At 42.4% G+C, this 25,635-nt stretch overlaps 2 protein-coding genes and 1 pseudogene across 3 annotated transcripts in view; all 3 read right to left on the bottom strand.

The window, feature by feature from the left end:
- The window catches only part of Sf3b5 (splicing factor 3b subunit 5), a 36,242-nt gene extending 20,613 nt beyond the window's left edge, over positions 1–15,629 (bottom strand). The window contains exon 1 of one of the 2 annotated variants that reach the window (XM_068353257.1): positions 15,553–15,629. Coding sequence is in view for 1 of the 2 variants with exons in the window: in XM_068353250.1 (XP_068209351.1) it covers positions 14,734–14,813 (80 nt within the window). In the remaining variant the exon portion in view is untranslated. Of the gene's footprint in view, positions 1–14,733; positions 14,829–15,552 lie in introns of those variants that run through there. The other variant, XM_068353250.1, reaches the window with a different exon arrangement.
- Positions 9,101–9,219, bottom strand: LOC137630268 (5S ribosomal RNA; annotated as a pseudogene).
- Positions 15,630–18,813: 3,184 nt separating the features above from the next.
- LOC137628904 (THO complex subunit 7 homolog) overlaps positions 18,814–25,635 on the bottom strand; it is a 28,656-nt gene continuing 21,834 nt past the window's right edge. The window contains exons 4-5 of the mRNA XM_068360181.1: positions 23,249–23,444; positions 18,814–19,137 (exon numbers count right to left, since the gene is read on the bottom strand). Coding sequence (XP_068216282.1) covers positions 18,922–19,137; positions 23,249–23,444 — 412 coding nt within the window. The 3' untranslated portion in view covers positions 18,814–18,921. The remainder of the gene's footprint in view (positions 19,138–23,248; positions 23,445–25,635) is intronic.

Raw genomic sequence — 25,635 nt, 5'->3', positions numbered from 1 at the left:
GCTAAAGGAAAAAAACTGAAAGGTTTTCCAAATAAAAAGTTCCTTTAATTTAGAATTTAAACCATTTAAGTTAAGAAAGAATGAACGAAACGTCAGAATCGATTTACTCTTACTGCAAAGTGAAACCGTGATAAACTCTCTCTCTATCGTAACGATGGAGCGCATGTTGAACGTCCTGAACGTCAACAACTGCGTAGTCTAAAAAAACTAAACGTTAGTTCATCTTTGAAAACAGTACGAAGACTATCAAAGAAATTCTTTCATAAAACATTAAATTTAAAAAGTTTTAAATTCCTTAAAGGCTAAATACGATATAACGGGCTCAACGTTGATTAACTTCGGTTCCAAGTTAGGACCGCCTACTATCAGGAAAGGTCGCATATAAACAAAACATAAAAATTTATTTTTATATGTTTATAATAAATGGAAAGTTAATCGAAGAGGCCTAATAAAGGCGGAGAGATATAAAATATATAGATCTATAACGTGTTAAGCAAAATTACTAAAAACCTAAACACACTTCCGTCTAAGGGAAGGGTCGGCCATTTAAAAGTGAAAGAGAGTCCATACTCTCTTTGTCACCATAATTAAATCTATCCAAAACGAGTTCAAGTTTTGAGATGAAGATAAAACCCCTGCATAGCGAAAGCTCAAAACTAGAATAGTGTACTTCACCAAATAGTTGTGAAAACAAATCCAGTTAGTAACAGCGTATTTAGTAGGTCTTGCCAGTGGCACGACAGAGAGAAAATTGGTTCTGTGTTGACATGGAGTACTTGAGTACCTGCTCGACAGATGGCGCAGTTGATGTACACCCCCACCTGTATAGCGATCGCTGGCGTATTTTGTCCTTAGGTTTTTTCTGTCGGGCAGCAGAGCTGACAGCTTATATGATCACCGGCTAAGTTTAATATTGAAAAATAAGCATTTCCGGAGGACACGCCAGGGAAGTACCTTGACAAAGTTCTCCTTGTTTAGCTCCCAAACTAGATTGTTCAGTGCCTCTTGTTCCACTGGAACCAGATGGTGAGGAAAATCACAGATGGCAGACCAACATCTTTTCAGGCACCCACTGGAGTGATCTTTGGTACAGAGGCTATGGCACTACCCAACACCAGAGCAATGACTTGATATTGGAGTGTCCTTCTCCTAGAAGAGCTGCTTACCATAGCTAAAGAGTCTCTTCTACCCTTACCAAGAAGGAAGTAGCCACTGAACAATTACAGTGCAGTCGTTAACCTCTTGAGTGAAGAATTGTTTAGTAATCTGTGTTGTCAAGTGTATGACAGAGGAGAATATGGAAAGAATAGGCCAGACTATTCGGTGTATGTGTAGACAAGGACAAAATGAGCCATAGCCCGACAGAAGGATCGAATGCAGTACTGTCTGGCCAGTCAAACGACCCAATAACTCTCTAGCGGTAGTGTCTCAACAGGTGGCTGGCATCTCGAGCAACTTTTGACCATGGCAATCAAGGGCAGGTTTTGAACTTTGAGAGGCACCAAAGCAACTATCAATGGACGTCTTCCCATCCTTGACTGGTAGCAAGTTCTTGAACTCCCGAAAGAGAGGTAACTCCTTGAAAAAAGTTGATTCTGTCTCTGGATTTTCAGCTTCTGCCAGGGCTAATCCAGAATAGGGTGCTGACGGGTCTAAGGTGTCTTGGGCTGGGGAGGTTTTGGTTCATTCAAAAGAGATACACTATGGTCTAGTATGTCTTTGTTCTGGCCCTAACAATGAACATGGATGAAAATCAGAAGTCGTAGCCCTTGGACTAGCTTCCCATTTGATCCTGGATGTATCTTTGGCTGTTGTGTGAGCCTTGGGTGACAGGTCAGGGGCATTTACCTCTGAAGGACTCATAAAAGATTGTCAAGAAGACCTCTGACCAAGGGTGTCCTTGGGTTGACTCCATATGGGGGATGCAGTCTCTAGGAAAAACTTGGACTCTATCCATTTGTCTCGACTTCAACACACATCTGCTTGGGAGAAAGGCATCTCCTAGAGGGAATACTGGGATGCTTCTGTTCCCATCTAAGACTATGTTGTGATGGGAAATGGAAAGGAAACTTTGCCTGGAGGCCCTAGCTCACAATTATTCGAGGAATCACTTGAGGACCAGTCTGATGGTGTCGGGTCACGTACTTTCGCCTAGTGGAAAGCAATTTATTCCAAGGTGTGGGGTTTTCTCTATTGAAAGGAAACATGTGGCCCGATTATGTGACGTTTTGGAACGTGGAGTTCTAAAGCTGGATCACTGAAATCAAAGGGTATGCACTCCTATTGACTCTGTGATTGAAGACCTAGCTGGAGAGATAACCTTGAAGATCTTACAGAAGAATTTCTGTCTCATTGCCTAGTGTGAGAGGAAGTAACTTGTGAAGATGTTGAGTGCAGGGATCTCGTGCATGTGGATCTAGTATTTGGCAAACTAGCTCAAAGAGATCTAATGTGTGGGGAAACCTAGCACTTTAAGATCTAGAGCACGGTGTTCTAGCCCAAAGGGATCCAGTGCCCGGAGACCTGAGGTGTGAACCTTTTATACACAGGCATGATGCGCATGGAGAAACAGACTGAATGAGTTTGGTGAGTGAAGTTTTGCCTAAATCTTTTAGCTAGAATCCAATGATAAGGTGATTTCATACACAAACTCGATTGTGCGAGTGTAAGAGACAGTATTCATATGGACATAACTCCTGGGGGTCTAGCTTGTGAAGAACTCCCAGCTAGAGAGATTGCTCTAGATCTAGAAGTTTGTCTGGGTTGGACACACGACAACAATCGTACAGGGGAAGAACTCTGGTGGATAATGAATGCGATAAGGTACTTGTATGCGTAGAGATATATGTGCACTTGAAGAGATCTCAGATAGTATTGTGTGTGGTGAAGATGACCATGTGCATGGGGACTATTGTACACGTGCACGAGAGAAAGTCTGCTGACTAATGTCCAAGAATTCGATGACAATGGTATCTGTCGGACAAAGTTTCTTCCTCTATTCAGGGTTTTTCTAGTAGTCTCACTGTTCAATGAATGAAAAGTCTTATGTGTGTCTGAAAAGACTTAGACCGCTTGCACTTCTTTGTCTTTGTGGGACGTGTAGCAGAGGAAGACTCAGCAGCAGAGGATGAAGTTGAAAGTACATGACTGGAAAAAGGAGGGTATGTTATTTTCCTTTTCTTGTCAGCAGTTGTTATTGATGGTTTAACCATGGGTGGTGATGATCCCAGGGAAGATGAGGAAGAAGGATCAACTGCACTTTTTGCAGAATGCGACAGGTCGGCAGGCTTCAAGCCACAGGCTTCAACATGTGGGGTTACAGCAGAGTACCTGGAAGAACTTTTCTGTCGACAGGGCACCTTCAATCCCTAAGGTAGGTCACAAGGTGCGAGGGACCTGGTCCCTGTAGGAGTCATCATTACTTTCACTAGCGGTAGGGGATAAGTCCGTATCTTACAAAGCTCCCCCTGAGGGCTGTGCTGGACAATCTTCTTCAGTTCTCTCCCCCCCCACGGGGAAAGCCAAAGAATGCACAGGAGTATAAGCAACAGAGGCTAAAATGAGAGAGCCCAGGGGCTTAACGGTTTTGGCCTCTGAAATTTTGAAAAAAGAAACTGCTCCTGACCAGTGGTCTGACAAGGAGAAGGCCTGAAATGCAGACATAGCCACCACCTTGACGTTTTGCATTTCTGATACAAGAAAAGTGGAGGGGAGATTAAGAGATTTTATCACTTGTGATACCCAGAATTAGAGTATCCATGTCTGGATATATTGGTAGAGGGCTAGGATGAGCCTTGAATCCACATAGAATTTTCTATCTTGACAGAGAAGAAGGCAGTTTAGAAGGTAATTGGATCGTAAGGATATCTCCACTGTAGACACTTGTTTGTTCAAAAGATCAAGTATCTTGTCTGAACCAAGAGAGACACATCAAACCAATGTCGGATATTCTGCGACTTTGGAAAAATTGTCTATGATTGTATGCCTACTGGTTACTTAGGTGTGAGGAGGGTTACTGAGACGTCCAGGCGTCTAATCAGGTTCATTATCTTCATAAAGTTAGAAGCTTCTGTATTAGAAGCTTAAAATTACAATGGCGATACCCAAGTGGTTTCCAAAATACCTCAGGGGCTGGATCTAATAACTGGTATTGATGTAGATGGTCGAACGGTCTGTGTATTTATCAAGGGACTACCGGGTTAGGTTCCTGCTTAAAGATTAGTCTGGAATTAGTCTTTACATTCTTTCCTTGGCAGAGTGCGGGGACCTGAAATGTCTGAAAAGGAATGAGGAAAGTCGTAATCTCTACTAGTGAGAATCTCTGTTATAATGAACCTGAGGAACCGATGGTTTCATTTCTCTATCAAAACTGGATCTGGGGAAGTCAAAATCATTCGCTTCTGATGGGAATGTTGATCCCTTGAGGTTGTGGGCATAGCCACTTTTGGAAAAGATAGGTAGGGTTCTGCAACCTTTTTCCCTATTAAAACTATGAAAATGAGAAGTTTCTTGTTTCCTGGCTGTATCTACAGATATAGGAACAAGTTTAGTAACTGCAAATTGGTTCCATTGGGTAGCAGAAGCACCACTGGTATTTAGTTCTTTAAGAACCAATGACTGCAAAATTGTAGCCATGTTGGAATAAAATATGTTTGTATTTATGAAAGCTTAGTGGATTTGTATTGTATGAAAAAGTCATTTTTTTTATACCTGTATATATATATGTATATTTATATCCCTCTGTGCCCATATAAAAAAATGCTTGATTTGTATATTATTCCTTTCCAGGTATTGACAGAAGCCCCTACACTCAGTAGGCAGTGTAACGGAGAGCGAATTTAGAATATTTCCTGTTATCAGTCTGTACTAGTCTGTGATGCTGTTCTATATCCATACCTTGTAACTAGAAGTAAGCTACTGTGTTGCTATATGAGAGTGTGTCATGAACATTAAATAGTTAACAGGAGCTATTGAAATGGCATATCTGGTCAGAGGCCCAAGAAGTGAATTCCGATGTTAGGAAGAGGGTGACTTTTGAGATTAGTATGAATTCAGACTTATACAAAACCCCTTCCAAGATTGAGAGATTTCAAATGTACTGTTGACAAACTTTTCGAGACATTGTAATGGTGGGCCCGCAGAGACCTGTACGGCATAGTATGCAGCTGTACTTTTCAGAAATTAGGACTGTTTAAGTGACTTTGCATCCCAATGGTGGACGGGAGATTGATGAGAACAGTATTGATTTAGGGAAAATTGTGGTACTGTATTTTTCACCGTTATATGTTCTTTATAGATGGCTCATTAGAAAGTAAGTGTTTAAGTTTATTACTGGTCATTACCGATGTTATAAAACTATAGTATCGCGGGGTTCTCCTTTAAGCTTAGTTCAGAAGAAATGCTTTTTTTTTGTTTTTAGAGGCTATGTTGAGAATCCTAATATTTCTAAGTCTTTCAAATCCTCAGGTTCTGCTGTCATAGTTGTAAGGATTTTGAAGTTCCGTTTTGTAACTCTGTGGTGAGATATCTTGCATGTAGCTTAGTATTTTTTCTCTTGCTTTTACAATATGCAATAGAGATACTAATTTTTCATTTAATTGATTATTCTAATTGATATGATATTCCTAACAGTTTTCTGCAAATAAATTTTTTTTGTTTTTATGTATACAGCATTTAATTTCAGAACCTCCCACCATGGTTTCTTCTCCTCAGCCACTGTTTTTTAAGATCTCTTAAGTACAGTAATTTATCATAATTCTTTCCTCCCACAGTGTGTTCCTTTATTAATTATAATATTCCCTTTCACCCAATGTTCTTATACCTTTACTTATAATCAGCAAGCCAAAGGCAAGAGAAGGAAAGGTATGATAAATAACAAGGTTCAAGCTGGGTCCCCTTGCCCAGTATAAATCAAGGGGTGGTGCCCAGAGCTCCGTTCTCTTGAAATGTTACTTAGGTTTCTTGGAGTATTTCACCGTTGTATACAGTATTTGTTGTGTAGTGAACGTCGGGTTGTGGTCGGCATTCGGACAATAGGCAGTTCGGGTGCTACCTCTGGCCACAGTCCGCAAACCACTACAATGTGTCTGCCACCAACACAAGAGGAAGTGGTGGTGTGGCAGAGAAAATGCGAGAGGGAATGGGGCGTATTCAGGTGGTGTTGAAGAGCAGATACGAAAGGAAGCGGTGGAATGTTCAAGTGGTGTGGAAGAGCAGACACACATGGGTAAGGCATGTGTAGAAATCTTGATAACTTATGGTTTCGGCTTAAAAAAAGTGTCTGAGGCCCCTTGGTGTAAGAGAAAGGCCCAATTCACTGAGTAAAATGACAAATTCGAAGATAATTTGTATTTTTCCTAACCATACAAACCTTAGCTATTTACATTGGGTTTACCTTTTAGCGCAGCTGAAATGGCGAGCCATTAGAATTTAACGAGGGTGTATTACCCCCGCGCTAGTTAGCAGGGGGGTAGGGGAGTGGTAGCTAGCTACCCCTCCCCCCTCTCACACACAGGTGAATGCTCACTTTCACTTAGAGGTAGGACTTGTCTTGGGGGACAGGGATGGCGGGCAAATATGTGTAAATAGCTAAGGTTTGTATGGTTAGGAAAAATACAAATTATCTTCGAATTTGTCATTTGTTCCGTAACCGAAATACAAACCACGCTATTTACATTGGGTGACTTACCCCTTAGGTAGGGTGAAAAGTCCCCAGCCATACTGGCTTTGGCTTTACCCGGGGACTCAGAATCCGAGTGAGGCGCACTCGAGAAAAGGAGTCCCTGCACCTCACAAGTTCCTTGCTCCGCAAGGAACCGTGTGGCCTACATAAGCTTGTGTGTGAAGGAAGAAGTATGACCCGTCCTAGGCAGTTGACCTGGAGTTCCAGAAGGAACTCTGGGTTAGGACGTTCCCAATACCTCCTCGTCAGGGTATGGGGGACGCGACAGTATTGACTCAATACTCGGAACACAAGGAAGCATGGTTTACCTGCAGAGGTTCGAGGTCAGCTATGCAGAGACCAGGATGCTGCTTCCCCGTAGAGGGGATGATGAAGAAAGAAATAAGGGCTAGACATACTTCTTTCGTTCATGCAGACTAAAACCTGATAACAATGCCCTCAACCTTCTGCTACCTGTCCAAAAAGGAGCCTGAGGTTAGACCAGCTGTTGTGTAGCCACCACAGAGCGATAGAAAACGTATCAAGACTCCTGTGGGTCACGCCCTGCAGGAAGCGGGCTGCGAAGGTCATTAGACGCTTCCAGACTCCAGCTTGTAGTACCTGCGTCACAGAGTAGTATTACTCGAAGGCGAGGGACGTTGCGATGTATCCAACATCGTGCTGTAGGGCGACGTGACGGGGGAGGGTCTGGAGACAGGTCGAGATGAATGTCCTTGAGTCCGGGCTGAAGAGGTATACTGGTGACTCTCCCCCGTGTCCTCTTTTGTGCTCCCAAATCGGCTGCAACTGAGGACAAACTGCAGCTGTTTCCAAAGCTAACTTCTTGGGACATCAGATACAGAATGGAGACTCGAAATCTTGAAGGAATTGGACCGAAGGGCCGGGACCCCCAGATTCTGAGTCTAGCCAACAACTCAGGAGCAAACCTGAATGTTGCCTTCCCCTCTTCCTTAGAAAGGGCGGAGTCGTAAGAGACCAAGAAGATTGCTTACACACTGGCCGGAGTCATGCTCCAAGTTGGAGGTCTTCCTCCGACTAGGGCAGGGACGATCGTAGCTTCGCATGAGCGAGGAAACATCCAGCGGGCAGGAAAAAGTTATTCCTTTAAGCCTGAAGGTCAGGGAAAGGCTGAGCGACAGGCTTCATTGCCGAGAGCGGAAAGGAGTTTCCTCCCGCCGAAAGGCAATAAGACCGTTACTGCTGGAGAAAAGGCCTCAAGGGAAGAGGTATATCTCCCACGGCACCAACCACCGAAGACTCTTCACTTTGCCTGGAAGACCCCTGCGGATGACTATCGCAGATGACGCGACCTCCGTACCGCAACTGTAGCGGGTTGTCTCTTCTTGAGGAGGAGGCGTAGTGTCTCCAGGCATGAAGCCGAAGAGACGCCCAGGTTCGGGAAAGATGTTGCAGTGTGGTTGTTTGAGTAGTCTGCGCCGTGGGAGAAGCTCTCCCAGGAGTTCCGTCAGGGGAAGCAGAGGGTCCAGAAACCGTTCTGCGCATAGTCCCAGTGGAGCTCTCCCATTGAAAGGTTGACAGACAACCTGGTCTTGTTGAGACCCATTGTCCACAGACAAAAAGGAGGGAAGACGCAGGCGTCGAAGTTGTCCCACCATCACCGGAATGCATCTTGCCAGAGTCTCGGGGTCTGAGACTGGGGGTAAGAACAGCGGGATCTTGAGGTTCCAAGCTGTCGCGATCAGGTCCCCCAGACCAGGACTTGCTGGTTACTCAAGGCCAAAGACCCCCAGGTACACTCTCTCTACGAGGCTCTGCTCAGATAGTCGGAGAGAACATTCCTCTGCCTGGAATGAGAGAGCCGATGGTGGTATTGAGAGTATCTCAATCATCTCGGTATCTCTACTGCAAGATGTGAAGGTGTGAAAATGCGTCCCCTGCTGGTTAGAACACGCCAGAATCATGAAGTTGACGCGCACGGAGCGACTCGGCAGGAGCTGTAGGATCTGTAGAGGGGCCAGACTACGGCCCCTAAGCCTGCCTGAATGATGGAGAGGTATCCTTCAGGTCCTGACCATAGGCCTAGACCGGAACATGCGCCCCCCCCCCCCCCTTTTCTTTGACGAGTCCGAGAACAGCATCAAGAATGTGGGAAAAGGACGAGAATATCCACTACCATCAAGAGGTTCCATAGGTCAACACCCATTGCAGGTCTAATAGTTCCGCTGGTCCCATAGGGGCCAGGAAGTCCACTTAATCGTTGCCTGAAACCACCAGAACTTGGACCGCCCCACATGGAACTTATCATGAGGCGACCGTTCGGACTATAGACGGGTCAATGAGGAAAGGAGAACTAGGAAACGTTCCAAGGTAGGGCTGAAAGCTCTGCTTGACTGAGAACAGGTACTGCGACTCTCCTCAGTCTTGCCACAGTCAACTGAAGGGAAGGCTCGGAGGATGTGGCAACAGAAACTGGCGTCCCCAGGTGGTCACCCATCCAAGTACCGACCAGAACCGACGTTGCTTAACCTCGCTGGACGGACGAGAAGCGGGGTTTCCAACGTGGTAAGGCCGTTGACTCAATATCATGGCCAGATACTCCAGATGTTGAGGCAGAAGAAGAGAAGGCTCCAAGCAAAATACCATGAACCCACACTCATGGTAAGCACCCGGAAGCTTGTCCCGGCGCTGAAGAAGGTCGAACCCGAGCCTACCGGAGTTGACCAGCCCTCCAAAAAGGCGAAGGAGGCAGAAGCCTGCACCTGAGCGGCCATGAGGAAAGCAGGGAGGGTTCTCTGGGGAAAAAAACCTACGATGCCACAGCGGGATCGCCACAATGCATCACAAGCAGGAATACTTGCAGTCTAGGCTGAATTCCAAGAGCTCCCTGGAAGATGGATGGAATGGAAACTGAAAGTACCCGTCCTTCCGATCCATGGCTTAAGGAGTCCTGTCGCCTCGTTACCAGTCTGATCGTTCTGCTGTTCTACGCTGGCTGAAGTTTGTACGACTTGATCAGGGCTGAGAGGTCGACTACGGAACTCCCGTCTCAGATCCTTCCTTACAAGAAAGGATCGACTGAAGAAGCCGGGGGTGAAGCCGTCGATGATCCTATGGAGGACCTTCGCCTAAGGTATGGATCATTCTGCCCAACCGGGCAACTCTTGCCGACGCTATGGCATAGAGGTTCAGAGACACTGAATTCGCTGACAGAGACGGTAGGCGCGATATCCTTGGCTGATCACAGAGATCGTGCGGGAATGGGCATCGGGAAGCTGTCATCCGGATGAGTAACCTTAAGCATCCTCCCAGCGTGAAACCTGCAATCCTAGAGTTCGTGAACTCTACCGCTGCCTTTAGGACTATGCCCCCCCGGGGGAGCCTCCCGTGCCATCTGTTCCTGACAGGAGGAAACTGCAATTGGACACCTTGTCTCAGTTGTCGTAGCCGATAACTTAGGCCGACGTGGTTGAAAGAAAAAGGCGCTGGAGCCCTGCAGAGTCTGGAAGAAAGCGCCTTGGAGGAGTGAAAACGGAAGTCGATTTCCTCCGCACAGCCGCTGTCAAGTCTCTGTCCTTGGGCACAAACAAACTCTTCTTAAGGATGGAAGGGTGTCTGAGGTTGTCGACATCCACAGATGAGACACCCGAAGGAAGCCCTCAGTCAGCGCGTCCAGATGGTACAACATCGAGCTTGTCCGCAAGTTAGATACTTAACGACGAAACGCCAAGGTGCCTGAGCCCGAGAGCAGGAAAGTACCCATGATCTTCCTGTAGCCTCCTTGAACCAAACCTCGGGCCGTAACTGAGGAGGGAAAGGACCTGGTAAGCCCCCAGAGGAAGGGGTAAGCAGTCACCCCTTGGCCGATGGAGAAATCTCGAACGGAAAGCCCCCCGCCAAAAATCCTTCCAGGGAATGACGGGGAAGAGCTAACCCAGGTTCTTGAAAGAGGAGTGTCGCTCCGACCTCCCTGAAGTTCTTCCTATTCTTGCAAGTGCCATGCTCTGCGTTTACGCGAAAACTCCAATGGGAATCGTGGTCGCAATCGCCCTGGAGCTCGCGCGATGGTAAATCAAAGATTTGCGCGTGGGCGAACGTGGAAGCGCCCATGCGCGGTCACGCAGGAACGCAAACGAAGGTGAGCAAAGGAGCGCAGAAGGAGGGCGAGCGTGGTAGGAAGGGCGAGAGCTGGTGGTCGGCGAGCGATAACCCATAGACGAGCAATGAATACTGCAAGAATTAAGCCGACGTTCGTGCGAAGAAACACTGTCGGTTCGAGCGACGGAACACCGTCGGTTCGCGCGACGGAACACCGTCGGTTCGCGCGACGGAACACCGTCGGTCCGCGCGACGGAACACCGTCGGTCCGCGCGACGGAACACCGTCGGATCGCGCGACGGAACACCGTCGGATCGCGCGACGGAACACCGTCGGATCGCGCGACGGAACACCATCGGATCGCGCGACGGAACACCGTCGGATCGCGCGACGGAACACCGTCGGATCGCGCGACGGAACACCGTCGGATCGCGCGACGGAACACCGTCGAATCGCGCGACGGAACACCGTCGGATCGCGCGACGGAACACCGTCGGATCGCGCGACGGAACACCGTCGGATCGCGCGACGGAACACCGTCGGATCGCGCGACGGAACACCGTCCGTCCGCGCGACGGAACACCGTCCGTCCGCGCGACGGAACACCGTCCGTCCGCGCGACGGAACACCGTCCGTCCGCGCGACGGAACACCGTCCGTCCGCGCGACGGAACACCGTCCGTCCGCGCGACGGAACACCGTCCGTCCGCGCGACGGAACACCGTCCGTCCGCGCGACGGAACACCGTCCGTCCGCGCGACGGAACACCGTCCGTCCGCGCGACGGAACACCGTCCGTCCGCGCGACGGAACACCGTCCGTCCGCGCGACGGAACACCGTCCGTCCGCGCGACGGAACACCGTCCGTCCGCGCGACGGAACACCGTCCGTCCGCGCGACGGAACACCGTCCGTCCGCGCGACGGAACACCGTCCGTCCGCGCGACGGAACACCGTCCGTCCGCGCGACGGAACACCGTCCGTCCGCGCGACGGAACACCGTCCGTCCGCGCGACGGAACACCGTCCGTCCGCGCGACGGAACACCGTCCGTCCGCGCGACGGAACACCGTCCGTCCGCGCGACGGAACACCGTCCGTCCGCGCGACGGAACACCGTCCGTCCGCGCGACGGAACACCGTCCGTCCGCGCGACGGAACACCGTCCGTCCGCGCGACGGAACACCGTCCGTCCGCGCGACGGAACACCGTCCGTCCGCGCGACGGAACACCGTCCGTCCGCGCGACGGAACACCGTCCGTCCGCGCGACGGAACACCGTCCGTCCGCGCGACGGAACACCGTCCGTCCGCGCGACGGAACACCGTCCGTCCGCGCGACGGAACACCGTCCGTCCGCGCGACGGAACACCGTCCGTCCGCGCGACGGAACACCGTCCGTCCGCGCGACGGAACACCGTCCGTCCGCGCGACGGAACACCGTCCGTCCGCGCGACGGAACACCGTCCGTCCGCGCGACGGAACACCGTCCGTCCGCGCGACGGAACACCGTCCGTCCGCGCGACGGAACACCGTCCGTCCGCGCGACGGAACACCGTCCGTCCGCGCGACGGAACACCGTCCGTCCGCGCGACGGAACACCGTCCGTCCGCACGACGGAACACCGTCGGATCGCGCGACGGAACACCGTCGGATCGCGCGACGGAACACCTGTGTGTGACGGGGGGGGGGGGGTAGCTAGCTACCACTCCCCTACCCGATCTCCGCTCAGTACAACCATTGGAGGAGAGGGAGATCTGTTCCCACTCACATAGTTGGGTACTAATGAAATTCGTAAGGTAAGTATCATGTGATGGCAGTACCAGAGCTGATGCCAAAGTATCTGTATCACTATGGTTCAATTAAGACTTACGATGTAGCCTAGGAGACAATACCTCAATAAAATCAATGTCCGCTGCCATCCTTGGTTACCAGGGCCACAGGAAACTCTGATAAAGAAGGATCTGAGAGGGAAATATTGTACAGTATGTCACACAAGAGGGCTTCTTCTATTTGTTGCTCTCAAGAGAGGAAGAAATGGAAGCAGAATGATCTCTCTAAGCCTTCTTACAACAAGCAGCGTACTTCCCCCACTGAGCGAGCGGCCAATCCCTACAAAAATTGAAAGTTGAAGAATACTAGCACCGCTTACCGCGGCAACTTGGACACAAGGGATGAGGATCTACCTCAACCCGACTCATGAAGGTACCACAAGGATGATCTTCAAGGACGGGGAAAATACTGTACAGTACCTTGAGCACAATCATAATCACAAGTACAGTACATAAGGAAGAAAAGGCAAAACAGTTAGGCACACAGCACGGAGAGTGATTGTATCAGATGTTCGTTCTCTAACACGACCAGGAGAAAAGTGGACAGCTGGATGAGGCTTCTGCGCTTACCCGCAGCGTGAGTGAACAGCAGATAACCACGCAATGGTAAAAGCCCTATAAATGACGAGGGCTTGTATTCGTGTAGGAAAAAACAGAATGTGTACCATTAGAAGCAGACGAATCCCCGAAATGCAATTTGTTTACGAGAGAGAGAGAGAAGAGAGAGAGAGAGAGAGAGAGAGAGAGAGAGAGAGAGAGAGAGAGAGAGAGAGAGAGAGAGAGAGAGAGAGAGAGAGAGAGAGAGAGAGAGAGAGAGAGAGTATCCTCATTACACAAAAAGGGGTTGTTAAACTTGAGGTTACACCATTAAACAAATGAGTGGTTACCGTAACAGCCGATAACACAAATTGTGTGATCCCCAAAATTTCATCAATAGAATATGATTCTATCACATATATTATGTATGATGCGAGTTCCTCTTTTGAGAAATCAAATTACAATTGACTAACCTCCTTTACTCCATTTCTTTGTCCCATCTTCTAGTTCAATAAATTAGAAAAAGTTAAAGAGAATGATGAAAGTATCGTTTGTAATGTTATAATCATTTCATAAATGCATACAGCCACAACAACCAAACAAAACCAGCTGTTTTTTTAGGAACAATAAAATCAGATAGAAGCCGTTTTGCTGACATTTCAACCATCGTACAATATCAAACAATTGCTGTAGTTGTTACAAAGTTATGTAGTTTTAGCTATGGATTGAAGACCCTCAAGGAAATATACTGCCAAATATAAACAAGCTGTAGACAAAGGTGTAAAAACAAACAATGTTCATAGCTGCTATTCTGTTTAGAATCTGGAAAAGCTTTGTTAAAAAATGGATGAAACAAAAAGAAAAGTTTGTGGGAATTTATAATTCTGCAAATCACGTAATCAAATGTAAATGGCTAAATTTAGTAGATAATGTGGCAAAGTGTCTGAATACCGAAGTGAAAAAATTAATAATATTCTAAGCTTTACAATTAAGCACCCCAGCTAAAAGCTATAAATAATCATGCATTGATAACATGGATAGAATTCTGTTAAACTTCTATATGCAATTAAACTCAACAGGAAATAAAATATGAATTAAAATAATAATAATAGGAAATCAAATAAAAATTAGTATGCTAAATCAAATATTGATAGTTCATGTAATGTTTCTTTTAAGAAATAAAAAATAGCCTTTTGTAGTTTGCCCTAATTAACGGATTTAAAGAGCACATGTGATAGTGTTAATTAACTTTCTGTATAAACGTAAACAATGCAAAAGATTGAAATACACTGTTTTTATTTCTTAATATTAGGTGAAAATTACATGCATCATTAGTGAATATTATACAGTTGAGTTATCTATCTATACAGAACATTGTAAATTAGGGAGCCTTTGTATATCAGTGGCCAGTTCCTCACAAGTTGATTAAAACTAGACATCAACTACCCTAAACTTTCCCCCCATAACCTAACCTACAAACCGTGTCTTTACCTACTTACTTAACCGTGGGGGGGGGGGGGGGGGGACCGCTACTGGCCCCCTGCGACCCCCCTTACACTACCATATTCTAAGCAAGACATAATAATACATACAGGTGGCCCCTATCATACATACACCCCAAAATTAATATTACCTTGCCAGGAGTGAAACCAGTTGAACAGCAATCACAGAGTTGATACTAACTACAATCAACTTTTTTTTAATGAGGCGCATTTGCACCGACTCGCAGCAGTGCCCTTTTAGCACGGAAACGTTTTCCGTTTTCTGAATGGTTAGAATTATCTTGTCCAACCAATCAGCGATCAGGAAATTTTTCCAAGCAAAATGGGCACCCGTGCAAGTAGGTGCAAATCTGTCTCACTAAAAAGAATTACCTATAAGTCTTAAGGCAAGGTAAGAATCCTGCCATAGCCCCCAGTTGCTAAGTATATAAGGTTATGGCTACTATGTTAGGTTAGGTGGGGAACCTTAGGTTACATGGCATTCTTGTCTTTTGCTTACAAAATGTGGATTTTCAGTTATAATTTTGGAAATTTTGTACGGGATCTGTCCCAACGAACTACAAAGGCTCCTAAATTGGGCTGAAATATGGTATTATGAAAATGAATTTTACAATTAACGAAATAATGATTTATGGCCAACTAGGCAGGAATGAAACTGGTTGGTAATCAAACAAAGGGTTGAGATTTAGTCTAAAGGTAAGCTAGATACTTTGGGTATATTCAAAGGATCTTGGTCTTCTTAATTACTAGTGTAGATGAGTAATTTGGCTATTACGACCTACACAAACTTTGTAAACGTTTAACCAGAGCTCCAAACATGTTTCGTTATCTAGTTTTATTAAACCACAAAGATGCCTTAAACACCATTACAAGATCACGAAGAGTAATATGACATTTATACAAATAAAATATTTGTGTCGTAAAAGGCAAAGAAAAAGAGTATATATACCTGTTTTAATAGTTGTGGAACTTCGTAAATAACTGCTTGAAGTCGAATGAATGCTACTGTCAATTTAGTTAATTCACGCAAGTCTAGAATATGAAACGGCTCTCCTTTTTTTTTACTACCTCCCAGAAGCACAGATCTAATTTTTATGTGAAAGCTATTATTTTCAATCTCATTTCCCTGTAAAATTCAATTACACACACACACACACACACACACACACACACACACACATATATATATATATATATATATATATATATATATACATATAAATATATATATATATATATATATATATATATATATATATATATATATATATATATATACATATATATATATACATATATACTGTATATATATATATATATATATATATATATATATATATATATATATACACACAAATATATATGTATAAATATATATATATATATATATATATATATATATATATATATATAAATATATATATATATATATATATATATACACACACACAATTAGGTAGTAGGTTGGCCACCTGTTGAGATACTACCGCTAGAAAAGTATGGGGTCCTTTGCTGGCCAGACAGTATTACATTGCATTCTTCTCTGTGGTTACGGTTCATTTTCCCTTTGCCTACATACACACGAAATAGTCTGGCCTATTCCTTATATATTTTCCTCTCTACTCATACACCTGACAACACTGCGATTACCAAACAATTCTTCTTCCCCCAGGTGGTTAACTACTGTATCGTAATTGTTCAATGGCCACTTTCCTCTTGGCAAGGGTAGAAGAGATTCTTAAGTTATGACAAGCAGCTCTTCTAGGACACTTCAAAATCAAACTATTGTTCTCTAGTCTTGGGTAGTGCCATGGCCTCTTTACCATGATCTTCCACCGTCTCCGGCTAGTTTTCTTGCTTGATGGTACACTATGCTATCTTATTTCTCTGGCCTTATTTTTAAGTTTTTATCGTTTAGCCTATATATGGAAAATGTGTTTTAATGCTACTCTTCTTTAATCATTTCATTTTAATTGTTCAATACTCCTCACATCGTTTATCTATTTCCTTTCCTCACTGGGCTATTTTTCCCTGTTGGAGCCCTTACGCTTATAGCATCTTGTTTTTCAAAATAGGGTTATAGCTTGGGTATTAAAAATTATAATAATGATGATTTCTGTATTAGTGAGTGAATAGAAGTAGAATTAAGTTTTGCTCGGAGTAACTTTGGATCATTTCGGTCAGTTATAAAATTGAAACCTAAAAAAATGATCAATATATTCATGCATTTGATTAGATGGCCCTACCAGTATTAACTTGCGCAGCATTTTTATCAACTGAAATATTTACTTCTTTACATTTTTAATTTGATTATTTAACACAATGTGTAATTCTATTGGACAATTCCACGTTCCCATTGTTTGCCTGCTTTGTACATGCTATTGTAATTTCATCGATAACACTTAATATTTTTCTTGAAAATTTTGTAGTATAATCAGATTTAAAAACCTTGGGGTTTTCCATACATATATATATACAGTACATACCAAGGCACTTAGCCCAATTTTGGGGGATAGCAGACATCAAAACTAATGAAAAAAAAAAGGGGGGGGGACCTTTCCTCTCTACGTTCCTTCCAGCCTGATAAGGGACTCAACCGAGTTTAGCGGATACCACTAGGATACCACAGCCCACCCTCCCACATTATCCACCACAAATGAAGCTTCATAACGCTGAATCCCCTACCGCTGCTACCGCCGCGGTCATCCAAGGCGACAGGAGGAAGCAGAAGGGCCTACCGGAACTGCATCACAATCACTCACCATTCATTACTATTTCTCGCACGCTCTCTTATATCTATCCTCCTATCACCCAGAATTCACTCCATCCATCCACCCAAAACTTTGGCCTTCCTCTTGTACTTCTCCCATCAACTACTGCATTCATCACCTTTAACAGACAGCCATTTTCCATTTTCTTAACTTGGCCAAACCATACATGACAACTTATAATCAAGTGTTCTGTAGTTTTCTGTCAGATTTGATGTATAGAATTTGTCCTTAATGCCATACCATCAGAGCCACACAAGCCATTAGGTGCCAACGGACAAACTGGGGGAATCAACGCCTTGTTGCAATGCAGAGAGTTGCATTATCATTCTAGTTACTTATGTGAAATACTAGTGTACGTAACAGGTCAAAAATGGTGGCTAAATATTCAGATACTGTATGCACAAATCTCTCATCAGGGTATGATTACTCTCTCCACCAACAAGAAGGATGGGGAGACCAGGGTGACTTAACAGATATGTACAAACAGTACATTATATGTATTCATATACACATATATATACACATACAAGTAGATAATTACTCATAATGGACACTTCCCAGCTCAATTTGTTTTTGTTCTCAAAATAACTCCCTTGTTATCCAAGCCTTGTTCTAACTAGTACAGTACATTATGTTTTCCAAGTGTTCTACCATGCTCTTGTGAAGCACTTAACCCTGAGCCTCACAGGTTTTTACATTTCACCTAACATGCTTTTTGGGGCACAGTACTATTGATGGGGTTATGATGAAACTAACTGGGTTTCTAATACATAAAATTTCCCTTCCTTGTACAAATCCATGTTGTTTAATAGTTTTCCTAGCCCTCAAATCTTAATGATATGGTTTCCGTTTAGGATACCTGGAGAGGCTTGGTTCCTACCAGTGAAGCCAAATTGAGGATTAGAGGACATTTGAGATTGTGAATACATGTACAATGAATAATAGGTTTAGGTTTATATAAATAACAGTTTTTAGAAATCTTTTCAACTGTTGGTGATATACTGTACAGTATAACAAAAAAACTCTGAATTTTCTTTCCAGTGAAACATTTTCATTTATTCAATTCAAATTCAAATTTATTCTCAAATAAAATTAATATAGCAATCCTTGTGCTCTACTAATGTATTTTTGTCTCGATTAAAAAATAATGACCATTGTAAAATGAGTTCTGAATTTTGTCTTAAATTAATTAATGAATTATAGGTATTCAATACTAACAAACTTAAGAGAATACGCGTAAATATTGAGAGAGGGACTCTTAAATCAACTAAATTTCTTGTGTAGTTTCAGTAATGTATTCTTATTAAACAGTAAACTGTGTATTGTAATGTCCCCCTTTCATGCAGGGGAGAAAAAAAAATGACCAGCATTATGCACCCTTATAAAATAAGAGCTCTAATTCATGAAGAAATTTTAGGAGTCAAAATGAAATTGACAAAAAAAAAAAAAAATTTATTTCCTGAAATACATATATTTAGTTTATTCTGCATGTTTCCTGAAGCTAAGTTTAGTCTTTCTTCTTAAAACTGAAATGCTATAAAAAAAAACTTATGAGGTATCCATTTGTGGTTGACTAGTGAGATCAACAACAACTGGACTATCATCATCTACCAAGTCTACCACAGGACGTTTTCCAACATCCCCATCAGGCACCGGAGTTGAATCATCATGAAGTGTTTGCTTGAGTTGGTACAAGCTGGTGACCAGTACATGAAGCTGTTTGCGACGAAGACTCAACTTCTCCTCCAAGGAATCTCTCTTGGCCTGTATGGAAAAACAGATTGAAGATTAAATCCGACTAGGGAAATGGTTATGCACTATAGTAGTGTGGTATTTAACTGGTGAGAAAGATTTCAACAGATCTTCAGCAAACCAGTCAAAACATTATTAAGTACAGTTAAAATATTGCTCAATTTCAGATTGTTGCACATAATATTACAACTGAAACTAAATCTAGATATGAGGATTGGAAGAGTAAACTTAATATTATCGAGTCATTTGTAAACCGTACAAACAAACAAAAAATTGCTGAAAAAATCTTGACAACCTGTGATTTCAATGCATGTAAATTTTACTATAACTATGCTGATTTAATCTTAAACTCAGACTTCTAACTTTTCCACATATCTCGTCAAATGTCTTTGTACTGAAACAAAGTATTTGTGGTTTGTAAACACTGCTATGAGACAGCTTAAGAAGACTAGTTTCAATTAATCTATTTTACTTTTTATTATACAATTAAACTCCTACTCCAACTTTCTTATGAAACATGTAAAACTAATCCTCAATATTCTCATAGGTTGTGTCTTTGTGGTTTCCTCTAAGTATCCCAGCTTAGTAATTTGCAATAATTGATTTTTCCCCTTGTTTTGGTGTATACTGTAATTTGGTAATACTCTTTACAATTCTGGTACTTTTATCTATGTTTGTTGTATTTCTCATTGTTCTCAAGAAAGGTGTCATTTAACCTTTTCTATAGCCAACAATTGGTATCTGCGAGAAAGTATTCTTAAATTTTAGCAGATTACAGTACACAAAAATTCATTACACCTACTTATTAAGTGCAATATTGTTAGTACTATATATATATATTTTTTTTTACTACAGCTTTTGTTGTGTTGTATTGTCTACTATTCGTTGCAACTAACTTATTAAAAATACTCACACCAAACATGCCAGGATCCTAAGTCCTCACTAGAAAAAGACCCTCACCTGACCCAAGGGCTCATATATGAGAGGAGGTCTTACCCCGCAAGGACGAGCCTCTAATTTTGAAGCATCGCTTTGGAGTCTTTGGTGTTAGGGTTGGCCTTGTAATCTTTTGCTTCCTGTTTGAGTCATCAGTTTTTCAGTTGTGTAATTTTTCAAAACTCATCTGTCCTTATTATAGACAGAACCAAATCTGCTGTGTATAGTACCTGTCGTCACGGTGAGTGCTGCACTTTCGGTCTTGCAGTGGGACTTGCTGAGATTGAGTGACTGATCAGTGGGCTGGTCATGAAAAGAGGACCCAAGCTTCTACATATCCTTTTCGATGTCTTCTGGTTCTTTCATTAAAGATAAATACAACCAATCTTTTTGCTCTGTACTTTTTTCCCACTGCTTGCTCTGGACTCTTGACTTGTTTGATGCTCATTTGTGCTTGTCTGTTCTTCACAGTGACTAAATCCTCTACCTTCACACTGGCAGCTCCAATATCTAATCCCTAGGTAATGCTTTCTGTTTACTGGATTTGTTTTTCTTCTGTATATGGTAAAATGATGGACTCTACTAACAGAGTTGCAAGATAACATATTTGTGTCAATATCTGGTATTATTCAGGATCATCTCCCAGGTTATTGCCTTGTAGTCAAGAGACTATATTTCTGCCACTATGACTGGCCTTCCAGGACTATATCTTCTTCTCAGAAGCACTGTCAGAATAGGAAGAGAAAGAGGAGCAAATTGCTTCTTGAGCTTAACTTTCTCCTTACACTCCGAAAGTATAAAAGTCAAAGTGATTATCGACGAGAAAGAAAGAACCTGGACATAATACTTGGTTTCATCCCTCCCACCCCTGTGAACGAGAGGTGGTGTCATCAAGAACCCTATTCTGCAACTGTGACCAACTTTGCTACACTTTGTGTCAGAAATAATGCCAGGATCTGAAAAGGAAGGAGGATACTGATGAGGAAGGGGAACAAATCACTTCTGCTTTATACCCTTCTCGTAAGTTTCTGCAAGGAGAGAAGTCGCTTACAGATAATAAGCCGAGTGACTATTGCTGACGAAGCTCCTCTAACGAGACAAACCACAATGGTCACACCAACATGAACCAGTGATACAAGGGAAGCAGAAGGTACACTATCTGGCACTTTAGCACAGATAAAGAGAGGGGGTCAGCCATGGGCCTGGTCGCAGGCACAGGGCCGGGGGAAAACACAGGGAGCACTGCGGGGATCACCTCCGAATCAATGGTGACAATAAGATGAAGTAGCCTACGCTAACAGCTCCTTCAAAGAATTTGAGGGCCTAACTGTAAGACCTAAGGATGGCCCAACCTCTACAGGTGGTCTGCAAGAATGAGCTTCCAGCACATGTTACAGAGTGGAGATCACCTCCCTCTCCTCAAATCCTGATAGAATTCCACAAGGTAGATCGGATTTCTCCCTGCTCCTGAACCATACTTTCAGGGACTAAGCCAGAAGTTTTAGCAAACACAATGAAAAGCACGAATTCTAAATGTTTCAGGTTTATGGGCTTGCCAAAATCAAACCCAAACACGACTAACCCTCCCACTGCACAACATGATGCCCACCTAATAGGAGGTAATCTACAATGTAAAAGGGGGATAATTTTGAACAATTATGCCCCAAGTAGTGTGGAGAGACACTCGCATACCTGCTTTATTCTATTAACACGAAGCCGACAGCAACCATTCATGCTAAAAAGTAACAGAAAGATCAAACAGCCTTGGATATGATACAACTGCATGTCTGTACTTATTGTAGTGGAAGACAAAAGTGAGGAGTCATTGACAGGCAGCTGTGAGGATAATCAACCGTGATCACCACCTGTTGCTAGCTATCTCGTTAACAATTTCAACGGCCATTCCAGGACCACTGAAGACATTCCCTATTTAAAGGACAAAAGGTTTGCATAGACATAAGAACAAAACGAGATTCATACAATGATCACACATCAGTGTGAAAGTGGGGGAAAATATTAAAAAAAGGAAACTATTGTAAAGGTCTTTAAAGCAGAGTGGAACTTTAAATTTCTTGATGGCATTGAAAACAGTGCATAAACTCAAGATTGTGGTAAGAATTACAATAGTGTTGTTGCAAAGACAAGCAAGTTTTAATTACCAGTTTCTGGGCTTCAATAACTAAAGAACTTTCAAGGATAAGAAGCTTCGAGTAATTAATCAGAAATGAATTAAATATGTGCAATATCAAATACAACTGGATCAAAATCTTTTTTAAAGATCTTTACTATATACAAATACTGTAGCTATAATTCTTGATATTTATGGAAAGCTTACTAACAACAAGGCATCTAGGTGGGGATAATAAGCTGGATGATAAGCTAATTATGCTGGGCTTGTGAACCAACTCTTGGAATGCATCTTGTTCTTATGTAGGGGACTTACTGTACTGTATCTGTGTAAGGTTGATAAAATTTCTAGTTTGATTTCCTGATTTACAGGCAATTTCTTAACAAATACCCACAGCTGTTTGTTAACTGTGTTCTATTACCAAGCCCCTGCAGGGTTAATGCTTAGTGTGCCTCAAAATTCACTGTCGTTGATACAAAAACATCACTTTAGCCTTTCAATTTCCATGTTTCCCTTTTGTCTCTTACTAAGGGATTTTACTTCTTTATCTTATACCTTGCAACCACTTTTACCACTACTTCCAGACAAACTCTTTGGGGACCCAAATTAAAGCCTGGAAAATCATCTATATGGTCTAGTAAAACTACAGTAACTTGCAATAAATATCAATAAGCAGAGTTCTCTTTTATTTAACCAAGATTATCAAAAAACTTTCTGCTATTATAATTGCATATTTAATTGTTTTTTTTTTTCTTTGCATTATCATTTCTTACTTCACGCTTCATTGTCTCAGCCATGTAGACCTGGGTCTTCCAATTATTCTAGTGCCTTGTGGACCTCAGTTAAAAGTTTAGTGAACTAATCTCTCTTGGGGAGTAGAGCAAAGATCTTGCACAAATCTTTGCTATACTCTAGTTAAATATTTCAATAATGTGAAATACTAACCCCTATATCAATACTTGACCCATATACCAAGATTCTACAACCATGCTAAAGAGAAGATGTACAAATATATAGCAATAAATGGAACAGAAATACAATCAATATATCGTAACAAACCTTTTGTGACTGCAGCTGCTGGTTTAAGAGGGTAAGCTTATCTGCCGTATCTGAACGTGGCGGATGCTCTTTGATCAATTTTGCAAGAGCATCATACTCCAGGCGATTCCTGCGAACTTGCCTGGCCTCTTCTAGCTCTTGTTTTGCATCTTCTATTGCTACACAAGCTTTCTTAACATTCTTACTAGTTTCTTCTCTGAAATTGATAAGCAACTCAGTATATGGACCATCCAAATTTAACATTAGTAGTATATAAAATACTGTATAAAAAAATTATCAATGATAAACCATAAAACATAAATAAAGTTGAATAGCTACACAAGCACTCTTGATAAACACAGCTCGGTATATCGATCATCAAAATTCAACACTAGTATATAAAAAGTATCAATGATAAACCATAAAATATAAATATAGTTAAAACCTATTTAATTCATTACTGCTCACCAGTTGTGGTTTTTCATAAAAATGAATAAACATGAAATATTGATTTAGCACAAACAATTTTATTTGAATGTAGTCTAATGAGATTACTTTGAAACAAATTTTAACTTAGGAGACTTTCTTATTGCTGTACTTTTACTGAAAATTAATAAATTCAGATACTAACATCAGAAATCATTAAATTTTGGAGTAGGTGGTTTAAACAACATAAAAAAATTCCATAAAATGTCCACATACCACCAATAACTCGCAATACTAATTTTGCTATCTTGGGAAATCTACAAAGATATCAGCTCAACTAGATACAGTGTACAGTATTTCAGTAACACAAGTGACGAAAGACTTAAATTTGAAAACAATTTTTTATCTTATAAATTACATCCTACAAAGATAAATAAGTCGCTTCATCACAAAATTACAACTCGAAACTATTAGCCAGGCTATGCGTCTGAGGTATGTAAAATCTAAGTTGCTAACAGTTCGCGTAGATACTTTACATTTTGTAACTATATTGTAAATTTTGTGAAACTCATGTACTTCCTGGAATGCTAGGTAATTATTTGTAACTGCAAAAGACAAACTACAAGAAATTAGCCAACACCTTTTGTATTCAACGTCAAAATTTATCCTTTGATTTTATTTAAGAATTTAAAACATATGGCCAGGGTAATAGGGTTAGGGAAGCCATTTAGCCTGTATGTGCAACTTAGAAAGCAACACCCCCCCATTAGCATTATAAAGTAATATTTGAAAAGTTGGACAGCAATATGTTAGTAAATTTAGCACCTGGCAACTAGTGTTTTTGAGAGTGCAGTTGCATTACAGAACTAACATCTCTTTGATGAAACAGTCTTCCCGATTACTTTAAAATGATTAAAAACTACTTTCCTGTTATTATCATCTATTACCTTAAGTAACATCATACACTTTTTCATACAAAATATGGAATAAAGTGTGAGTGATGAATGTCACCCTCAGAAGTAAATAAAAACGAATAATAATTTGTGTATCATCAAAATCTCTATCCTTAAAGAGTACTTCAAGTCATACCATCACATAAATATTCTTTACTCTCCTTGCAAAAGGTTAAGTTTCTCCACATCTCCTTTGGTAACTTTGAATGATTTATTTTCCATTACAAAAGAAAAATGTTATTTTGATAATAAAATAAATTTTTGAATATACTTACCCGGTGATTATAATAGCTGCAGCTCTGCTGCTCGACAGAAAACTCTACGGAAAAAATCCGCCAGCGATCGCTATGCAGGTAGGGGGTGTACTTCAACAGCGCCATCTGTCGTCCAAGTACCCAGTACTCATTGTAAACAAAGAACTCAATTTTCTCCTCGGTCCACTGCGTCTCTATTGGGGAGGAAGGGAGGGTCCTTTAATTTATAATCACCGGGTAAGTATATTCAAAAATTTATTTTATTATCAAAATAACATTTTTCAATATTTAACTTAGCCGGTGATTATAATAGCTGATTCACACCCAGGGGGGTGGGTAGAGACCAGCAATAAATATGAAGTTTTTATGATAAAACAAAGTTTTATGAATACTTACCTGGCAGTTATATATACATAGCTAATTATCTCTATTTCGGCAGAATTTTTCTAAAACTAGGCAACCGCCTTGTGGTGGTTGGGTGGTAACACCCGTCAAAGGGTGGTAGGAGGAATCATTCCCGTTCTCTGTTCTTCAGTTCATCTCTGCCGGCCGGATCGATAACACGTTGGTCCGTCATTAAGAGTTTTTTCTTCGATTTCCCTGCTCGGTGTACCAGTCTGCTTTTTTTGGTGAAGTACTCTGATTTGGGGTTTTGGCGATCGTTGTATTTTGTTTTCTCTTAGTTTTTTTGTTTGCTGTGTTTCATTATGAGTGAAAAGAGTCATTACCGTATCTGTGCGAATGAGGAATGTAAGGTGAGACTTCCCAAAATGGC

The sequence above is a fragment of the Palaemon carinicauda genome, chromosome 2, assembly GCF_036898095.1.
Source record: "Palaemon carinicauda isolate YSFRI2023 chromosome 2, ASM3689809v2, whole genome shotgun sequence".
Classification (NCBI taxonomy): domain Eukaryota; kingdom Metazoa; phylum Arthropoda; class Malacostraca; order Decapoda; family Palaemonidae; genus Palaemon; species Palaemon carinicauda.
The sequence above is the reverse complement of the archived record's forward strand: the minus strand, read 5'-3'. Positions and strand labels throughout refer to the sequence as shown.